Source organism: Stomoxys calcitrans, chromosome 3, assembly GCF_963082655.1.
Source record: "Stomoxys calcitrans chromosome 3, idStoCalc2.1, whole genome shotgun sequence".
Classification (NCBI taxonomy): Eukaryota; Metazoa; Arthropoda; class Insecta; order Diptera; family Muscidae; genus Stomoxys; species Stomoxys calcitrans.
The window spans coordinates 133616622-133636780 of NC_081554.1; the positions used below are offsets into that span (position 1 = coordinate 133616622).

The 20159-nt window shown below is 38.2% G+C and overlaps 1 protein-coding gene across 1 annotated transcript; it reads left to right on the forward strand.

Annotated features, from left to right (window-relative positions):
* Positions 1 to 19108: 19108 nt before the first annotated feature.
* Positions 19109 to 19748, forward strand: LOC106092250 (E-selectin-like). Its single transcript, XM_013259041.2, has 2 exons — positions 19109 to 19356; positions 19421 to 19748. Exons 1-2 carry the CDS (start codon positions 19137 to 19139, stop codon positions 19702 to 19704), a joined length of 504 nt encoding a protein of 167 aa, XP_013114495.1. The 5' UTR covers positions 19109 to 19136; the 3' UTR covers positions 19705 to 19748.
* The last annotated feature ends 411 nt before the right edge of the window (positions 19749 to 20159 follow it).

The following is a 20159-nucleotide window of genomic DNA, read 5'->3' on the forward strand; positions in this document are numbered from 1 at the left end:
ACAATAAATTTGAATGGACTTCTTACAATTTCAGTAGGGTTCTTCTCCAGGTCGTTGCCCAATTTTAAGACGATCCGATTAAAATTGCATGCTGTAATTTGATTGCTATTAAACAGAAAGCGATTCTGCGTCAATTAGAAATGGTGCTTTTTGAGCCCAAGAGGTGTGGGTGTTGCAAAACATGAATGTACACAGAAAAAAAAAAAATAACTCTAAGAAAAAATCATCTACCAAAATTTTTTGTGAAACTATAAATTCTCAACGAATTTTAGCATTTAAGACTTATTTTGTTGAGAAAGGTTTGCAGAGACTTGACAGGCAAAATATTTGATATTTTGAGAATCCTCATATTGAGACATAAGGCTATGCCGTGGCAGGTGATTGAATACCGTCCAACAAAAAGGGAGCTGACGACGGGACATTCAAAGTCTTTTTAAATCTTGGGAAAGCTGGTATAAGCAAATATCCTAATACTAAAACAACATGCAGTGCAGGAGCGAGAGACCCAACACGTCCTAACGAGCAGTGACCCGACGATGGTACCATCAACGACTCGAGATTAGTAAAGTTAGGATTGAAAAAATCCTAATGCTGAAACATCAGGGAGCGGACGATGGAACCATCACCTACTCCCAACAAGCCTACTTACTTAAGATTTGAAAAACTAAGATATTCAAAGATCCTAGTTTTGAAACATCAGGCAGTACAGGGAAGGGAAATTCAATACAGCCTAACGAACAGGGACCCGACGATGGAAACGTTTTCGACTTTATAAAGATTCGTATGACAAGGATAGGCAAAGAACCTAATACGATACCATCAGGCAGCGCAGTGGCAGGAAGGCCGATAGGCAGGGAGCGGGCGATGATATCATCACCCATTCCCAAGAAGCCCATTTGCTGGACCAATGATTGGGGTTATCCATTTAAACCTCCACCAGAGCGCGACAGCTAAACATACTCTGATGGAGCAAGTACAAGATACATATTGCCCTAATTCAGGATCCATGGACGACCCGGAATAATATTTCTGGACTAAACCATATCAATTACCAATTATTCTATGCTAACACTGGTACTCGGCCAGTTACCTGCATTATTTTTCATTAGAATTTAAATTAAATATTTTCCACAAGAGTTGTCAACGTCGGACGCCACAGTGGTGAGACAGGGAGACGGTGGAGCATACCTGTTATCACTTTATCTGCCTTTCGACTCTCCGACACCGCCACCCACGTCGGAGCTGCAGCGGCTGCAGAGGAAAGCAAAACGAGTACTAATAGGGTGCGGTACGAACTCTTACCACATTTCGTGGGGCAGCACCAAAAATAATAAGCGGGGCCAAGCCCTGGCAGAGTTCTTGAATACTAAAAACCTAATAAATAACACTTAATATTGGCAACACCGCTACCTTTGTTAATAGGATTAGGGAGGAGGTATTGGATGTGACGATATGTGCGGGCAATCTAACCAATCAGGTTCGGGATTGGAGGGTCTTCATTTAACACTGACCCTGGATGATCGGGGAGATTCGCAGTATTGGAAAAGAGGTCCACAGACTTTTGAACAGAGCACATCGTAAAATGGGGGAAGTTTATTGGGATGTGTATAACACACAGCTCAATGAATACAATAAAATTATCAGAGCGGCAAAACGTGCCTCCTGGAAGCTTTTCTGCAACCAGGTTTGTAGCGTTAACGACGCCGCCAAGATGAAAAAGTTTCCCTCAAATACCCATGTCCAAACTGAATCTGAGCTTCAAACAATTTTTATCAGCCGGACCAGAAGGAATATTTTCGACCTTACTACAGAAGCAAGCGGACTATCTGGCCAATATTTTCACAGCGTGCCTGGGACTCGCATATACTTCGAAATCCTGGCAGGAGGCAAGGGTGGTTATGCGACACCAAAGGCCTAAAGACCAATATGCCCTACGTCTTTTCTACTCAAAACGTGCAATGTATTGTGAATACCATTATAAAGAGTAGGGCATCCAGCGAACTGCTCAAATGCAAACAGCATGGTTATGTCAAGGGAAGGTCGGTGGAGACTCCCCTGCACGAGGTTATGCATAAAATAGAAGAATCCTTCGTTGCCAAACGTACACTTTGGCGGTATGCATTGACATCGAGGTGGCTTTTAACAATGTGCCGACACATTGATATAATCCTTAGACCAGTACCGGGTGGACCCGGTCCTTAGAGACTGGATAAGCCATATGCTAAGGAACAGGTGGATGAATTGCGGCACCCATGACATAAATATAAGGGAGAAATTGGCTCAGGACACGCCACAAGGGGCATTTTATCGCCACTCATTTGGGTGACCACCATAAATAACCTATTACGGATGCTGACTGAGGAGGGATTTTAACCCATCTGATACGCAGACGATGTTATAATACTTCTAAGCGGTAAGGATCCCAACCAGACCTAGAGGTTTCAGCGTTAACCCAGAGAAAACTGAAATCTGCCTGTTCACGAGGAAGATGAAGGTGGTCCAATTTGACGCACCACGTTTCCTCAATAGAACAATTTCGATATCTGACAAGGTCAAATACTTAGATGTTATCTTGTACAGAAAACTAAATTGGAACAAGTAAGAGCGTGCTAAGTTCGGCCGGGCCGAATCTTATATACCCTCCACCATTGATCGAATTTGTCGAGTTCTATGCGCGGTATCTCTTCTTAGACAAACATAAAATATTGAATAAGAACTGTTATGCTATTGGAGCTTTATCAAGTTATTATCCGATTCGGACCATAAATTAATGCTGAACAATGTAGAAGTCATTGTGTAATATTTCAGTTCATTCGGATAAGAATTGCGCCTTGTACGGGCTCAAGAAGCAAAATCAGGAGATCGGTTTATATGGGAGCTGTATCAAGCTATTGATCGATTCAGACTACATTAGACACGTATTGTATATTAAAGGTCATGAGAGAAACTGTTGTACAACTGAGCTGTTGTAACTGTTGTACATTTCAGCCAAATTGGATGAAAATTGCGACCTCTAGAGGTTCAAGAAGTCAAGATACCAGATCAGTTTGTATGGCAGCTGTATTGCGCGCTCTGTTGGCTCAAGAAGTCAAGATAAAAGATCGGTTTATATGACAGCTATATCAGATTATGAACCGATTTCAATCATACTTAGCACAGTTGTTGAGAGTGATACCAAAACACTACGTGCAAAATTTAAAAAAATCGGACGAGAATTGCGCCCTCCAGAGACTCAAAAATTCAATACCCAAGATCGGTTTATATGGCAGCTATATCAAAACATGAACCGATGTAAACCATACTTGGCGTAGTTGTTGGAAGTGATACCAAAACACAACATGCAAAATTTTAATAAAATCGGATTACAATTGCGCTTTCTAGAGGCTCAAGAAGGCAAGACCCAAGATCGGTTTATATGGCAGCTATATCAAAACATGGATTTACAATACTAACCAACCTACACTAATAAGAAGTATTTGTGCAAAATTTCAAGCGGCTAGCTTTACTCCTTCGAAAGTTAGCGTGCTTTCGACAGACAGACAGACATACGAACGGACGGACGGACAGACGGACGGATATGGCTAGATCGACTTAAAATGACATGATGATCAAGAATATATATACTTTATGGGGTCTTAGACGCATATTTCGAGGTGTTACAAACAGAATGACGAAATTAGTATACCCCCATCCTATGGTGGAGGGTATAAAAATTTGAATAGAAATAAGGAAAAAATATTTTTTTAGCACCATAATTATTCATCGCTACTTGATAATTAGCGGAATTCTTTGCGATGAACTGGACTAAAGTCTGTATCATCACTGGAGATATCCATTAAATTATCTAATGGTGACTTTCGTCCGGTAATAAAGTTTTGAGCTGTCAGACTACTTTTCGAAATTTCTTGCGCCATCGATTTTTTTATTAAAAATTCTTTTATAGAAAGTTGAACTTTCGGCTTTTTAAGTTCTTTATACAACTCTTTATACCCAGCAATACAATTATTAATATCTCGTTCGAATTTCAGGGCACGTTCCATATTAGAATAATTTTTTAAGAAATGATTCACTATACTTTTACCAAATGTTAGACCGTCATCAATTAAACTAGCAGTTAGTTGACATATTTCGTCGTTATCGCTATTATGGATCTCAGTTTTGGCTTCGTATGTTATTAATTCAATTAGACATTCATCATCTAGTGGTTTATCCATCATTAATTCGACGACTTCTTCAATTTGTAGGTCCTAAAATCCTTCTCCTTCGATTTCGTGCGCCAAGGCTATAATTTCAGAAGTCTCCATCGATACTTGAGTCACTGAGGTACCACTCTTAATTCTGCGCATTGCCCAGAATGCGCATCGCAATCCAAAATAGAATATTTTTTCCATGCTTCAACGATCGTAAGGTTGTTCTTCTCTACTGCGTCTAAATATGTTGGAATGATCGTTGAATATAATAAAACTTAAACGTAGCAATTACACCCTGATCTAATTGTTGAATCAAGGAAGTGGTATTAGGTGGCAAAAATATTACTCGAACATTTGGATGATCTAAAACGGGATGTCATGGCTCATTATCTATGAGCAAAATCACTTTAAAATCGAGACATTTCCATATACAGCGGTCAAAAAAAGTATTCATCATTAGCAAAATTGATAATAAATTCACTTATTTTGGGTAATTGAAGAAAATTTAAAGTAAACAAATAATGCAGTTTTATGCAATAGTTTATTTTTCGTAATATGTTTTAAAATAAATTCAAAAAATAAATTTAATTAGCGCAAAAAATGCAATTTTATATAATAACACCAAAAACAGAACAAAAAAAGTATTCATCATTGATGTGCTATCATCAAAGTCAAATTCAAATATTATTTGGGAATCCCCCTTTTCTGTTTTATTTAGTAAAGGAGGCTTTGCCCTTGACAGCAAATATTTAATTTCATTGAAAATATAGTTTTTGTCAAAATGGGTCGTAAGCAAAACGAGGTTTCTGATGAGGTAAAAGTTTTGATAATAAAACACCACAGGAATGGTTTAACTCAAAAAACTATCAGTGAAATATTAAATAGACCACGATCTACTATACAATCCATCATCAGAAAGTGGACAGAAACGAAAACTGTTGACAATAAACCAAGATCTGGTCGACCAAAAGCACTTTCAGTTGGAGATGTGCGTTGGCTAGTGCGGCAAGTTCAGAAAACTCCGAAGACAAATGCGACCATTCTTCGTAAAAACACTATGGAATATTTAGGGAAGGAAGTTACTACACAAACAATTCGAAATACACTCAAAAGGCATAGTTACAGAGGAAGAACTGCACGTAAGAAGCCCTTTATAAAAAAAATAAACCGAGTGAAAAGGCTAAACTTCGCAAAAATGTATGTAAAACAGCCCGAATCATTTTGGAAAACAGTCATTTTTGCAGACGAGAGCAAGTTTAATCTTTTTGGGTGCGATGGAAAGGTCATAGTGTACAGAAAACCAAATACAGAGCTTGAAGAACGAAACACAGTTGCTACTGTAAAACATGGTGGAGGTGGTTTAATGGTTTGGGGGTGTATGGCGGCTTCAGGAGCGAGAAATCTTGAAATTATTAATGGAGTAATGGATCATAAGTATTACATTGACATTTTAAAGAGGAATTTAAAAGATAGTGCTGTAAAACTTGGGCTTGGTAATAACTTTCAATATTATCAAGATAATGAACCCAAACATTCTGCTTTAAATACCAAGATGTGGATGCTGTATAACTGCCCCAAAGTCATTAAAACTCCTCCTCAAAGTCTCGACTTGAACCCAATTGAACATCTTTGGGAACATCTCGAACGCAAATTGAGAACGCGCAATTTTTCGAGCAAGAGTCAAATGCAACAGGTGATAATGGAGGAATGGACTAATATAGACCAAAATATAACCGCTAAATTAGTCCAATCGATGTCAAACCGTTTAAAAGAAGTTATAAGACGCGGTGGTCGAATAACAAAGTATTAATTTTTTTAAATTATGTTATTAATTTTTTTGTTTTTTTGCAATGATGAATACTTTTTTTGTTTAATTTTTTGTGTTCAGCTGTAAAATGGCCCTTTTTGTTCCAATAAATACAATTTTTTTCTTTAAAAACAATGAAATTGTGTACATATATATCACACAAGCACTACTGCATCATTAGTTTAATATGTTTTTATTCCAATTGTCTTTTGTAGACTTATTAAAAAAAAAACATTGAATGATGAATACTTTTTTTGACCGCTGTATATTTAAACTTCAGGAACAAAGCATTCTTCAAACCATTCCGTAAAAAGACTTGTTGTCATCCAGGCTTTTTTATTCGCCCTCAATGAACCGGCAGCTCTTGAATGTTTTTTGCTCTCAAAGCGCGTGGGCTTAATGATCAATTAGTTAAAAGAGGCTTTAAAATTTTGACATCAGAAGCGTTGCTACACGATAACAATGTTACCCAATCTTTTGCAGCTTTAAAACCACTAGCAATTTTTTCGGATTTTGCTATACAAGTTCTAGAAGGCATTTTTTCCAGTACAATCCCGTTTCATCGGCATTGAAGATGTGGTCGGGGACATAACCCCATCTTCAATTATTTTTGCTAGTTCTGGTGGAAAGGTTTTAGCTGCCTTTTCATCCGCTGATGCGATTTCACCTTTGATTTTGAAATTATGAAATGCGTTTCTTTTAAGAAATCCTGTAAGACATCCATCACTAACCGAAAATTCCTTTCTCTTATCTTGACGACTTGTTCATGGCTACAATATCGTAGTGACTTCTGCTATACAATATTTCCATCTCCAGGTGTTCTCGTTTGCAATAAATCCTTAATCCAAAACACTACACAATTTCATTTTTACTAAAACTTCATCTCTACTGTATGACGATGTTTTGGAACAATGATGAACTGATGACAGATTTCCGTATTTTATTCACATTTTTCTTAATGGCCCTAATAGTAGCTTCATTTAAGACAAAATCCTTGCCCACAGATGTTGAACCTTCACCTCTTGCCAGACAGTCCAACATTTTTAATTGTTCTTCCAAGGCTTGCCTTTTACGAATCTTGAAATTTTTGACATTTTGTCAACTGTTAATAAGGTCACGAATAATTGTTAAAATACTGCGAGCTAATAAACTTTAAACGCCTAAAGTATGCAAAATTTTATGTAAATGTCATGCGAACAAAATGTGTAGGTAAGAGTTATCTAATAAGGGGATTTTCCAGTTATTACTATGTATGTTCATTTCAGCAATGGTGCCAAGTAAGGTAAAAACAAAAATCATTCCAGCAATGATGATAGGTGGTATAGCACAGCCAGCAAGCAACCATTAGTTCCTCCAGCTATCAAGTGTCAAATAAAAATTTAACTGAATCAATATTTTTATGCCCTACACCACTATTGTGGTACAGGGTATTATAACTTAGCGCATTTGTTTGTAACACCCAGAAGGAAGATAGATAGACCCATTGACAAGTATACCAATCGACTCAGAGTCACTTTCTGATCGTCTTCAAACTTGGTGCGGGCATATATTTTGGCCAAGGGACGAAACCTATCGAAATTGGTTAAAATCAGTTCACATTTGCCTAATAGCTCCCATATATATGATCGTCAGCTATCCAGTAATAATTTAAAAAAAGGACATTTGTTAACCGATTCTCTCGAAATTTCATAAACATCGGTTCAGATTTAGATAAAGCTATATATACTAACCGAACCGGGCCCGCTCCGCTGCGCCTTCTTTAACTCTCTAATATCCTTTTAGGGTGGGGCCACTTCAGCCTGAATACAGATATCGAATTCGTGCCATTGTAGCCTATGATGCTGAACGCGTTCAAATTCTGGCGCGATCATCGGACAAAGCGGTGTTTAACCCCCCTTAATGTTGGCGGTATTGGCGAGGTACAATTCCATGCATGGTCATATAAAAAATTTTCCCCAAAAAGGTGTTGCTCTGCGGGACGCCATTCAGACTCGGCTATAGAAAAGGTACCGTATCATTGAGTTTAAACTTGAATCGGAAAGCACTCATTGATGTGTGAGAATTTGCCCCTTCGCAGTTCCTAGTGGTAATGTTCTTCCTTAGGGTAATGTTCTCATTAGGGTAGGGATGGCACCCCAGACATTTGTACTCAAATATGGATATCAAATTCGTGCTGCACTTCCAACTCCCTTTAATTTGAGCTCCACATTGCCATGTCCGGTAAATATGAACCGTTTGGAGGGTGTTTTGGGGCTGGAAATGGATATCAAATTCGTTTTCTAACCTCAAATACCTTTCATTTGAGTCCCATATTGTCATTATGGGTCAAATAACCCATTTGACACATCTTTAGAAGAAAAAGCGCTACCTATAACACAAATTTTAATGTCATATTCGTAATCTACTCTCTAAAACCTTTCATTTGAGTCTCATATAACCATGGTCGGCTAATATGCCCATTTGGGGGTGGGTGACCTCCAATTACTTGGACCTAATGTTTTATGCCATATTTGTAATCTACTGCCTAATACTTTTCATTTGAGTCCCATATTGACATGAACTTAAAATATATCTGTTTAGAGTAGTTTTGGGTCTGGGTACTTGAACCCAAATTTTAACACCATACTCATGTTCTGGTCTCCAATACTTTTCATTTGATACCCTTATTGTGCCCATTCGTCCACTTTCGGATATGGGTGGCGTTTTAGGGGTAAAGGGGAGGGTCCGCCTCACCCGATATCTAAAAATTATATGGCCTATGTTTCCTCCCAGACACACGTACACAATCTATGAAAATTTTAAGAACATCGGTTCAGCCAAGTATCATATAGTCATAGTGGATCTAATGGCATTTTTGATGGATGGGTGACCCCCAATATTTCGATCTGATTTTGTATGCCAGATTCGAAATCTTTTCCCGAATACCTTTTATTTATTGAAATTAACGTCTAATTTGTCTGTTTGGGGCAGTTCTTGGGGTTGGGGCGGCCCTATGGGTACTTAGACTAAAATTTTAATACCATATTCGTATTATTTTCTCCAATAACTTTCATTTGATACCTATATTGTCCCGAGCGGTCTACTTTTGATTTTGGGTTGTGTTTTTGGCATAAGGGGGAGGGTCGGTCCCCCTTCCGATACCGAAAAATTATATAGCCTTTTGTGGGGGTGGGGTGACCACCTATATTTCGACTTGAATTTGTATGCCAGATTCGTTATCTACTCCCGCATACTTTTCATTTGTAGCCATATTGTCCCGATGGCTACAAATGAAAGCCATCGGGACAATATGGCTACAAATGTAGCGTTACCTACTCCCGCATACTTTTCATTTGTAGCCATATTGTCCCGATCGGTCCAATTTTCCACAATATCTATAAAGTTTAGTCGAAATCAGTTTAGATTTAGATATAGCTTCGATATATATAATCGATCAAGTTCGAGAAATGTTGCAATAAAGTGCTCAGTTGTTATACGATCCTCTTGATATTTGGCAGGAGGATTTTCTTGTGACTCACGACATAACTGGTGAATTTCATAGAAATCGCTCCAGATTTAGATATAGTTGCCGTAGATGTATACCGCCCGATTGTCACTTTCAGTGCCACTGCAAGCGTATTTATTGACCAATCTTGTGCACAACGCTTTCTTCGATACCTACCACAATATGTAAGATGTATGGTAAAATTGCTTCAGATTTAGATTACCTCCCATATATTGTATATGTTCGTCAGATTTTGGGTAATTTGTAATTATGTTGTCGTTTTTATTACATTTCGAAAATATTTGCTTTACTCGGGTTGTTTAATACTCCATCTGAAAACATCCGCCATGGTCCACTTAAATTGGTTCAGAATTAGATACAGCTGCCACTTTGTTCTTATAAGATAGATGTAAGGTATTATAAAGTCGGCACTGCCGAACTTTTGCATTTTCTTGCTTGCAATACCCACCACCATAAGATGGGAGTCTACTAATCTAACCATTCCGTTTGTAACACCTCGAAGTATTGATCTGAGTCCCCATAAAGTATATATATTCTTGATCGTCTCGACATTCTTAGTGGATCTAACGATAGCGGTTGAGCGGTAGAGCTAGCGGCTTGAAATTTCGCACAAATATTACTTTATATTGATGTAGATCATTGGGGATTGCAAATGGGCCATATCGGTTGAGATTTGGATTTGACTTCTTGAGCCCTTACAAACCGCAATTTTTGTCCGATTTGGCTGAAATTTTTCATGTGGTGTTCTGTTATGACTTTAAAAAACAGTGTCTAGTATGGGCCGAATGTGTCTTTAACCTGAAATACCTCCCATATAAACCGATCTCCCTGTTTGACTTCTTGACCCCTTACAAGGCGCAATTTTTGTCCGATTTGGCTGAAATTTTGCATGTAATGTTCTGTTATGAATTCCAACAACTGTGCTAAATATGGTTCAAATCAGTCTATAACCTGATATAGCTCCCATGTAAACCGGTCTCTCGATCATCCTTGTTTGGTACTTAGAAACATTAATTTTTGTTAGTTTGACAGAAGTATGGTATGTAGAATAAATTTATGCCCACAATAAAATTAATTTTGTAAAATTTTTTTAGCAGAATCCATGGTGATGGGTTACCAAGATTCGGCCCGGCCGAACTAAGCACGGTTTTACTTGTTTATTATTGAATTCGAATTTTCTTCCTAAACAATTTTTAGTCAAAAAATTAATATATTCAATAATATTTATAATTCACTAGCTGACCCTGGCCCGCTCCGCTGCGCTTTTTTTCTTTATGTGTAACAAAAGTTTCGTTAGAATATTTATTTTCGACAATTAAAGATCTTTTAGTAAAATACCATGCAAACTTGACTAACAGTATAACAAAATAAGTGCCTTTATCTGAATTCCACATGATCTTGATTGGTCTACGAATTTAAGTTTGGATGTAAGGTATACTCCATTCTTAAAATACTTAATTTCAGACCGATATTTTCATGATGTCTTATTAAGTGGTGTTTTCGGGGGAGAGGTGTTGTTCCCCCAGATACTTGGCCCTGAAAAAATATCAGCATCGTGCTCTTCCCTCAAATGCCATTTATTTAAACCCCATATTCCCATTGGCTTAGGAGGAGTTTACAGGATGAGGCGTCCCTTAAACACATGGTCCCAAAATAGGTTATCAAATTCGTTTTCTAATCTAAAATACCTTTCATTTGAGTCACATATTGGCATGGTCGAAAAATTTTTTCCCTTTGGGGGTGTTTTGGGAAAGGGGTGTTGCCCTAAAAACATGGTCCTACATTTGGATATCAAATTCGTATTCTACTCCCAAATACTTTTTTTGAGCCCCACATTGTGATGGTCACAAAACAATTGCTGTTTGTGGGGTATTTTGAAAAAGGGGTAGACCCCCAGAAATTTGGTCCCGAAAATGGGTTTCAATTCTTGCTCCACCCTGAAAAACATTTCATTTAAGCTCCACATTGAAATGGTCGGTAAATATGCCCGATTCAGGGGTGGTCCCCCAAACACAAAGCCCGGAAAATATATGAGCAACGTGCTCTTTCTCATATATCTATATATCATTTATTTGAACCCCATAATGCCATAGCACTCAAAATTGGATATCAAATTCGTTTTCTAATCTCATTTAAACTCCTTATTGCAAAAGTAAGCAAATATGTCCGGTTTTGGCCCTAAAAACTATAAATATTTAGTTCCACTCTCCTTAAGACCCCAATTGTCTTGGTGAGCAAATACGTCCTATTTGGGTTGTTGATATGGTGGTGGGACGTCCGCTAGACAGTTTGCTCCTAATGTTGATATCAGATACGTGGTCTACTCCCACATACCTTTAATTTGAGTCCCATATTACCATAGTCGACAAACATGACTGGCTTGGGGGTGTTTTGGGGCGGCCATTCAGTGATTTGGCCTTGAAAATATATATCGGATTCGTGTTCCACTTTAAAAACCCTCTTATTTGAGCCTCATATTGCAATAGTCGGGAAATACTTCCTATTTGGGTGGTGTTGTGGCGGTGGCATGGCCCCATAGACACTTTTCCCGAATATTGATATCAGATTCGTGCTTTACTCCCAAACACCTTTCATTTGAGCCCCATATTGCTATGGTCGTAAATTTGTCCCCTTTGGGCGATGTTTTTGGTGAGAGGCGGCCCCCCAAACACTTGGTTCCATATTTGGATATCAGATTCATATTCTACATTGAAATACCTTTTATTTAAGCCCCATATTCCGGTGGTTAGTACATAAGCCCTGCTTGGGGGGAGTTTTGGGAAAGGGGTGGACCTCCAGAAATGTGGTCCCACATTTGGATATCAGATTCGTATTCTACTCGCAAATACTATTCATTTGAGTCCCATATTGCCATGGTCGGTAAATATGTCCAATTTAGAGGTTTTCTGGGGTTTGGGGTGCTCCCCCTAGCACTTGGTCCGACAATGGGATATAAGATACGTTTTCTTATCCTAAATACCTTTCATTTGAGTCCCATATTGTCGTGATTGGTCTAAATATATGTTAGGTAGGTTTTAGGGTAGGGCAGCCCCCTAGGTACCCCATCCGAAATTTGGATACCAAATTTTTACTTTTAGGGTACTATATGAGAGCACACAAAATTTCGCTTAAAAAAACACCACCCATCTCCGTTATCTGGCGTTTCTGAAAATTAGGGTAAGGGGGAGGGTCGGCCCCCCGTTCATATATAAAAAAATGTAGTACCACCACGGGATCATTATGCACCATCTGTGAAAATTTAAAGAAAATTGGTTCAGCCGTTTCTGAGTCTATAAGGAACACACAAACATTCAAACAAACAAACCTGCAAACAAACACAAATTGATGTTTATATTTATTGTAAGATGATTCCTTTCAGACTAACCTACACAATCTGTAAAATTTTAAAGTAATCGGTTCAGCCTTTTTGAGTCTATACGGAATAAACAAACAAACCGACCGACCACAAACGCAAATTGAATTTTATATATAAGACTAGCTGAGCCCGGCCCGCTCCGCTGCGCCCGATAATGCTATGTTGGAAGGAATACTCTAAATTTGGAAATTTCTGCCTAATTTCAATTGAAAATGTATTCCAATTTTCCTGTGGATTTTTCTACTCTCAAATATCTCTTATTTAAACCCCATACTGCAATGGTCAGTAAAATTTGGACCCCCAAATGAAAGTCAATTTCGTGCTCTGCTCCCAAAGACCTTTCATATGGATCTTAATATTGCCATGGTAGATAAATATGTCCGATTTGAGGGATTTTTTGGGTGTGGACTGACCGACGAAACACTTAGTCCTACAATTGGATATCAGATTCGTTTCTACTCTCAAATACCTTTAATTTGATTCCCATATTGTAGTGATTGGTTGGTCTAAAAATCCGTTTGGAGGGTTTTGGGGTTGGGTGGCCCTCCAAGGCTTCCCAACCCAGATTTTGATACTAAGTTTTTGTTTTTAGGTTGCTGTAAGTGTGCAAACAAAATCGCCATACCCGTCTACAAGATCTGGTGTTTTTGAAAATTAGGGCAAGGGGGAAGGTCCCCGCCACACATATCCAAAAATTAAGTACCCTGTTTTCACCACGGGTCCATAATGTACCATCTGTGAAAATTTTAAGAAAGACGGTTCAGCCGTTTTTGAGCCTTTATGGAACACACAAAGACATCGACAAACAAACAAAAAATCATTTTTATATATAGATGGCTGAGCTCAGTCCGCATCGCTGGGCCTTCATTTTCACCACACGAAAATATGTTGCTTATTCTTACTCTAACATTTTGGCAGTACTTAAACTAATAAGAATTGTCTCCAAAATTCTTTTTTCAAAGAAATCGAAAAACGAACAAAAATTCATTTTTATATATATAGATGGTTGAGCTCGGCTCGCATCGCTGGGCCTTCATTTTAATTTTTCTATAGATTTTTTTTGTATGTATATCTATTTTTTTCTATGGCAAAAATTGATACTTAAACTATTTGAAATACTGTCTTTGGTGGGAAAGTTAAAAAAATAATACCGCAAATAACCGCAACGAAATTTCTATATTTTATTTTTCTTCATTCAAAGGACCGATAGGTTGATATAACAAAGATAATTTTGACCACTCTGCCCTCTCTCTGTTCATGTTAGCTTTTCCAAATTAACGCCATCTGTTTTCAGTTGGATCAATTAAATCCAATTGGATCAACTGAATCCAATTGAAGACAGCCAGTATATGAGCTATTTTAAATGTCAGTGCCACTCGCTTTGAGCTGATCATCATGTGGTGGTTATCTACCATTAAATATATGACTACCTATTAAATAGTCATAATTCAGTCTTTTTATACCCTCCACCATAGGATGGGTGTATACTAATTTCGTCATTCAGTTTGTAACACCTCGAAATATGCGTCTTAGACCGCATAAAGTATATATATATTCTTGATCGCCATGTCATTTTAAGTCGATCTAGCCATGTCCGTCCGTCCATCCATCAGTCCGTCTGTCTGTCGAAAGCACGCTAACTTTTGAGGGAGTAAAGCTAGCCGCTTGAAATTTTGCACAAATAATTTTTATAAGCGTAGGTCGGTTGGGATTGTAAATGGGCTATATCAGTCCATGTTTTGATGTAGCTGCCATATAAACTGAACTTGGGTCTTTGACTTCTTGAGCCTCTAGAGGCCACAATTCTCGTCCGATTTGACTGAAATTTTGAACGTGGTGTTTTGGTATCATTTCCAATAACTGCGCTAAGTATGGTTCAACTCGTTCCATGTTTTGATATAGCTGCTATATAAACCGGAATTGAGTCTTAATTTCTTGAGCCTCTAGAGGGCGCAATTCTCATCCGATTTGACTGAAAATTTGAACGTAGTGTTTTGGTATCATTTCAAACAAATGTGCAAAGTATGATTGAAATCGGTTCATATCCCTGTTTTGGGATAGGTGATCCGTTAGATATATGAACAGAATAAATATATCAGCAGTCCACAACCCTAAATCTTTAATTTATAATTGTCATAATTGGTGCATAAAGCGCACTCTACTCAAAAAAATTTATCACTTGATTCCCCATTGTTTCAATGGGTCAGATAACCACCACCAAGGTTCTTGGACACAAAGTTTAATGTCAAATTCGTAGTCTACTCCCAAATAACTTTTATTTGAATCCTATTGTATTTTGATATGTTCGTTCAATATCTCTGTTTGGAGCAGTTTCTGGGGCTGGGCGTCCCATGGATACTTGAGTCCAAGTTTTTATACCATATTCGTATTCTACTCTCTAATATCATTCACTTGATACCCATATTGTCCTTATCGGTCCACTTTTGATTTTAGGGTAACGAGGGAGGGTCCGCCCCCTTCCAATATCAACATATAGCATATACCTCCTTCCTCACCATATTCGTAATCTACTCCCGAATACCTTTCATTCGAGCCCCATATTGTCATTATCGTCCAATAAATCTAATTTGGGGGGTTTTGGGTTCGGGGCGACCACCTATTTACTTGGACTCAATTTTTAATATGAAATTCGTACTCTACTCTTAAATACCGTTCATTTAAGTCTCATTTTGTCCCGATCGGTCCACTTTTATTTTTGAGTGGTACTTTTAGGGTAATGGGGAGGGTCCACCCGCCTTGCGATATCAAAAATTTATATAACCTATTGCTCCTTCCGGACCACTCCCCACAATCTGTGAAAATTTCAAACAAATCGGTGCAGTCGTTTTTGAGTCTATACAGAACAAACAAATTTACAAACCCACAAACAAACAAACGAACATACAAACAAACACAAATTAATTTTTATATACATAAATAGAAGTTATCTAAATCTAAACCGATATGACCCATTTGCAATCCCCAACGACCTACAACAATATTAAGTGTGTGCGCAAAATTTTTAGCGGTTAGCTTGAAGCGTTCGACCGCTATTGTCATTTCGACTCAGAATGTCGAGACGATCAAGAATATATATAATTTATGGTGTGTTAGATCAATGTTTCGAGGTGGTTAATGGAATGACTAGATTAGTATACCCCCATCCTATGGTGGTGGGTATTAAAAGAACGAATAAGCAAGCAGCACATCCGAACAAAGACGCACGCTTACAGCACTTTTTATTATTGGTAGCACAATATTAACTAGACAATAACCTTAACATCAACGTCGGTTGTCACAACAGTAAAGTTGCGGTTGGCAAAAAATTGGTTGAGGCAACAAATCTGTTTTCTGTGGGTAGCATTGTTATTAATATTAAGTGTTATAAGGTCGTTGGTAGTCGTATTAAATAATTATGCCAGGGCTTGGCCCCACTTATTAATGTTGTTACTACCCCACGAAATGTGATGTGAGTTCGCATCGCACCCGATTAGTGTAGACGAAAGACTGATAAAGTGATTTCAGGTGCCCTTTCTCATTAGTTTTGCTTCGACCTTGACAACTCTATGGAAAATATTTAATTCAAATTTTTTATGACAAATAACGCATAGAATAATTGATAGTTGATATGGTTCATTCATGAAATATAAATTTGAATCTTGCCCATGCTGATTTTCTCCATCAGAGCATGTCTTGCTCCGGTGGAGGTTTATCTTGATGACCTCAATCATTTGTCCTCCTGTAAATGGGCTTCTTGGGAGTGGGTCATCTCCCTGTTCGTTCAGCTGCAATGAGTCTCCCGTCCCTGCACTGCCAGATGTTTCAATATTAGGATCTTTGCCTATCCCAGTCTTTCAAATCTTAATTAAAGGAGCGTATTGGGAGTAGGTGAAGATTTCATCGTAGGCTGCATTGAGATTCCTGTCAGTGCACTGCCTAATGTTTCAATATTAAGATCTTTCTCTACCCTTGTCATACGGATCTTGAGAAAGTCTGTGATGGTTCAATCGCGTCCCTGTTCGTTAGGCTTTATTGAGTCACCTGCCATTGCACGGCCTGATATCTTGATCTTTGCCTCTCATAGTCTTCCGAATCTTGAAGAAGACAGCCTTGGTCCCGCAGTGCGCCATGCCTTTAATCTAAGCCCAACTCACTTGATCAATGCCCATCACAAGGAGAGTTCCCTCCTCCTTCTCCTCCCTGTGGAAGACCTTTCATTCCTCTACGACCAAACCTTGGTTTTGCTAGCCTAAGAATCCCAACATGGATGGTGTGGATAGCTCCGACGAACTTTTTGACGGTATCAATACGTTCCGCCAACGCAAAACGCAGCGTAAAGATGTAACTCTTCAGAGTTCCACTTATGTTCGAAAATCCACTCGCTAACCAGATATTCAACTTGGTACCGATGATCTGGTGAAATCCCACCGAATGTGCTGCCGATATTGAGAAGTGCATAAGTCATCGCATCTTTGTTGTGCTTTCTTGTCACTCTGGCGTGTGAGGGCAGCTCCTTACCTTTTTCAGCGAACATCTTCCCCTTCCGTAATGGCTGTGGCATCCGTTTGGAAGCAACAGTCATCCTTGAAGACTCAGGGACCGTGCGTGCTTTCTTCGTTCCTGTTCTGACTTTGTCTCTGGCAGTGTTATGCTCCTCGGAAGGTCTGATTTTCTTTCCATTTTCCGTAGAAGTGCCTGGAAGGTCAGTTTTATCCCTTCCAGCAAATTGGTTTTTCGCCCGGCTGCGATGCCTGTTTCATTGACACTGTCGCTGTCTGTATCTGAATCGGACGCACCACCATTACTTAAAGGCTGAAGACGAACTTTGCATCCCTCTGGTTCATTCTTCTCTTCCTCATTTATAAGTTCGACGACCGGTTGTGAATTACTCTCGACGGTAGGACAACATGCAACGGGGTGATGCCACCACCGCAGCTGTTGGTCTTTGTAGTCCGTTTTAGCTTACTCCTGAAAGGCTTTAGAATTTTCGTAATAGGTATATGTTCCGAGATACAGATAATTTTTTTCGAGAAGCGAAATGAAAACACGCCCACTCAATTCAACGGTTACATTATGATACTTAGAAACTATTAAACTACAATTTAAAATAAAAACCAGTAAGGTTTTTACAAAGTGGGAGCTATATCCAATTCTGAATCAATTTTGATGGACCTCGGCGGATGTTTTCAGATGAGTTGTTAAACAATCCGTATCAAATTTCGAGCGACTATGTTCAAACTGTAACAACTACGGTTGACATATGACAACAATATTGCAAATTACCCAAAATCTTACGAACATATATATTTGGGAGCTATATCTAAATCTGAACCGATTTCCAGCAAACTTCTTAGGTATAGTGGTAGTCGTCGAGGAAAGCGTTGTATAAAATCTTGACAAGATTGATCAATAAATGAGCTTGCAGTGGCTCTTGGAGTGATAATCGGGCGATATCCATATATGGCAGCTATATCGAAATCTGAACCGATTTCTTTGAAATTCCTGCCAAATTACGAGATAATCGGTTAACAAATAAGCACTATATTGCAATATTTCTCAACAACGGACGAATTTCGAGCAATCTTTTCAGATATTGCGGTAGTCGTCGAGGAAAGCGTTGTGCGTAGTTTTGGCAAGATGGTGCAATAAATGCCCTTGCTGTAACTCAAGACGTTAAAATCGGGCGATTTATATATATAAGAGCTATATATAAATCTGAGCCTATTTCCATGAAATTCACCAGTAACCAGTGTCGAGAGTCAAGAATATCTCCTTCCTGCCAAAAGTCGTGACAATCGGTTAACAAATGACCATTTTATTGCATTATTGCTGCAAATCGGACGGCTATATCCAAATCTGAACCGATTTTTTCCAATTTCAATAGGCTTCGTCTCTAGGCCGAAAAACATGCCTGTGCCAAATTTTAGGACGATCGGATGGAAATTGCGAACTGTAGTTTGTACCCAAATTAACATGGACAGACAGACAAACAGAAGGACATAGCTAAATCGAATCAGAAAGTCATTCTGATCCGATCTGTATACTTATCAATGGATCTATTTCCCTTATTTCTGGGTGTTACAAACAAATGTACTATGTTATAATACCCTGTACCACAGTGTGGATACCAAACTCAAACCACAAGTGTGGTTTTCTGTTCTATTTGCATTTTTATTCTGGTAACAAATTGAAGTATAGAATTTATAAAACCATCAGATGTCATCCAACCATTGAGTTGAAAACTACGAGTCTGAAAGTATGACTAAAATATATCAGATCATCTTAGTCACATTTCTTGGAATATGGACAACTTTAGCATCATGGGTACCTAAAGTCAAAATGTATTATATTGAAAATACAAAAATTGTTAGCCGAGAGGACGCTAAAGCCAACTGCCAAGAATTGGGCATGCATTTATTAACAGTTAAATCAAGGATTGAATTTGATACACTGAAAGAACATCTTCGAAGCCAATATGGTAAAATAACATATTTACTTTAATATTTATTTTTGATTCTATAAAGATAGCAAATGTTTTCTAGCGGAAATGTATCCATATTGGATTGGCGCTTACAAAAGAAATGAAACTTGGATTTGGGATGAATATGAAGAAGTCATTGAACCATCTAAGCAGTTTTGGCACACAGGTGAGCCGAACAGTGCTTTCCCAAAGGAAATTTGTGCCCATACAGTGTATGGAGAATTTGGTTGGAATGACAACCACTGTGAGGGACCTCAACGCTATATATGTGAGTTACAATTGGATACTCCCTCATCCGTGGTTTCGTTTCTGCCCACCACTCCTAGAGTACAAGCTTCGTATTAATTAATGATTTTTTTTTACTGGAAATAAAAAAATGCCTAAACATATATTGCTTTTCTAATGGACAAGTCTTCTCATCTCCTTATCTTCTCAAGACCACCTTAGTAAGAATAACTTGGCAGCATCTTTGTAATCGAATAGCTATGGATGCAAAAAAATTAACTGAACCGTTATTCTGTAGAACATTTTAAACGTTATGCTCTGAGAAGTCCTTAAAACTCAACTTTCAAAAGTTCATGAGCATTATGGAAATGACGAAATTGAGGCTCCGAAACATCCACTAGAAATGTGTTTGCATGTATCGCATTCGCCCGTATATATTTTCTGTAATCAAAAAAGCCTTTCATTCTTATGATATTTATTCTTATGGTCAAACAGCCTGTCTTTTTCAGTAAATATATATATATATATATATATATATATATATATATATATACTATATAAATATATATATTTAC

What these genes read in the sequence shown, in the direction of transcription:
- LOC106092250 (XM_013259041.2), top strand. Translation starts at nt 19,137, where the DNA reads ATGACTAAAATATATCAGATCATCTTAGTCACATTTCTTGGAATATGG. An exon ending in ACATCTTCGAAGCCAATATG is followed by an intron (nt 19,357 to 19,420) that starts GTAAAATAACAT and finishes AATGTTTTCTAG; the next exon opens with CGGAAATGTATCCATATTGG.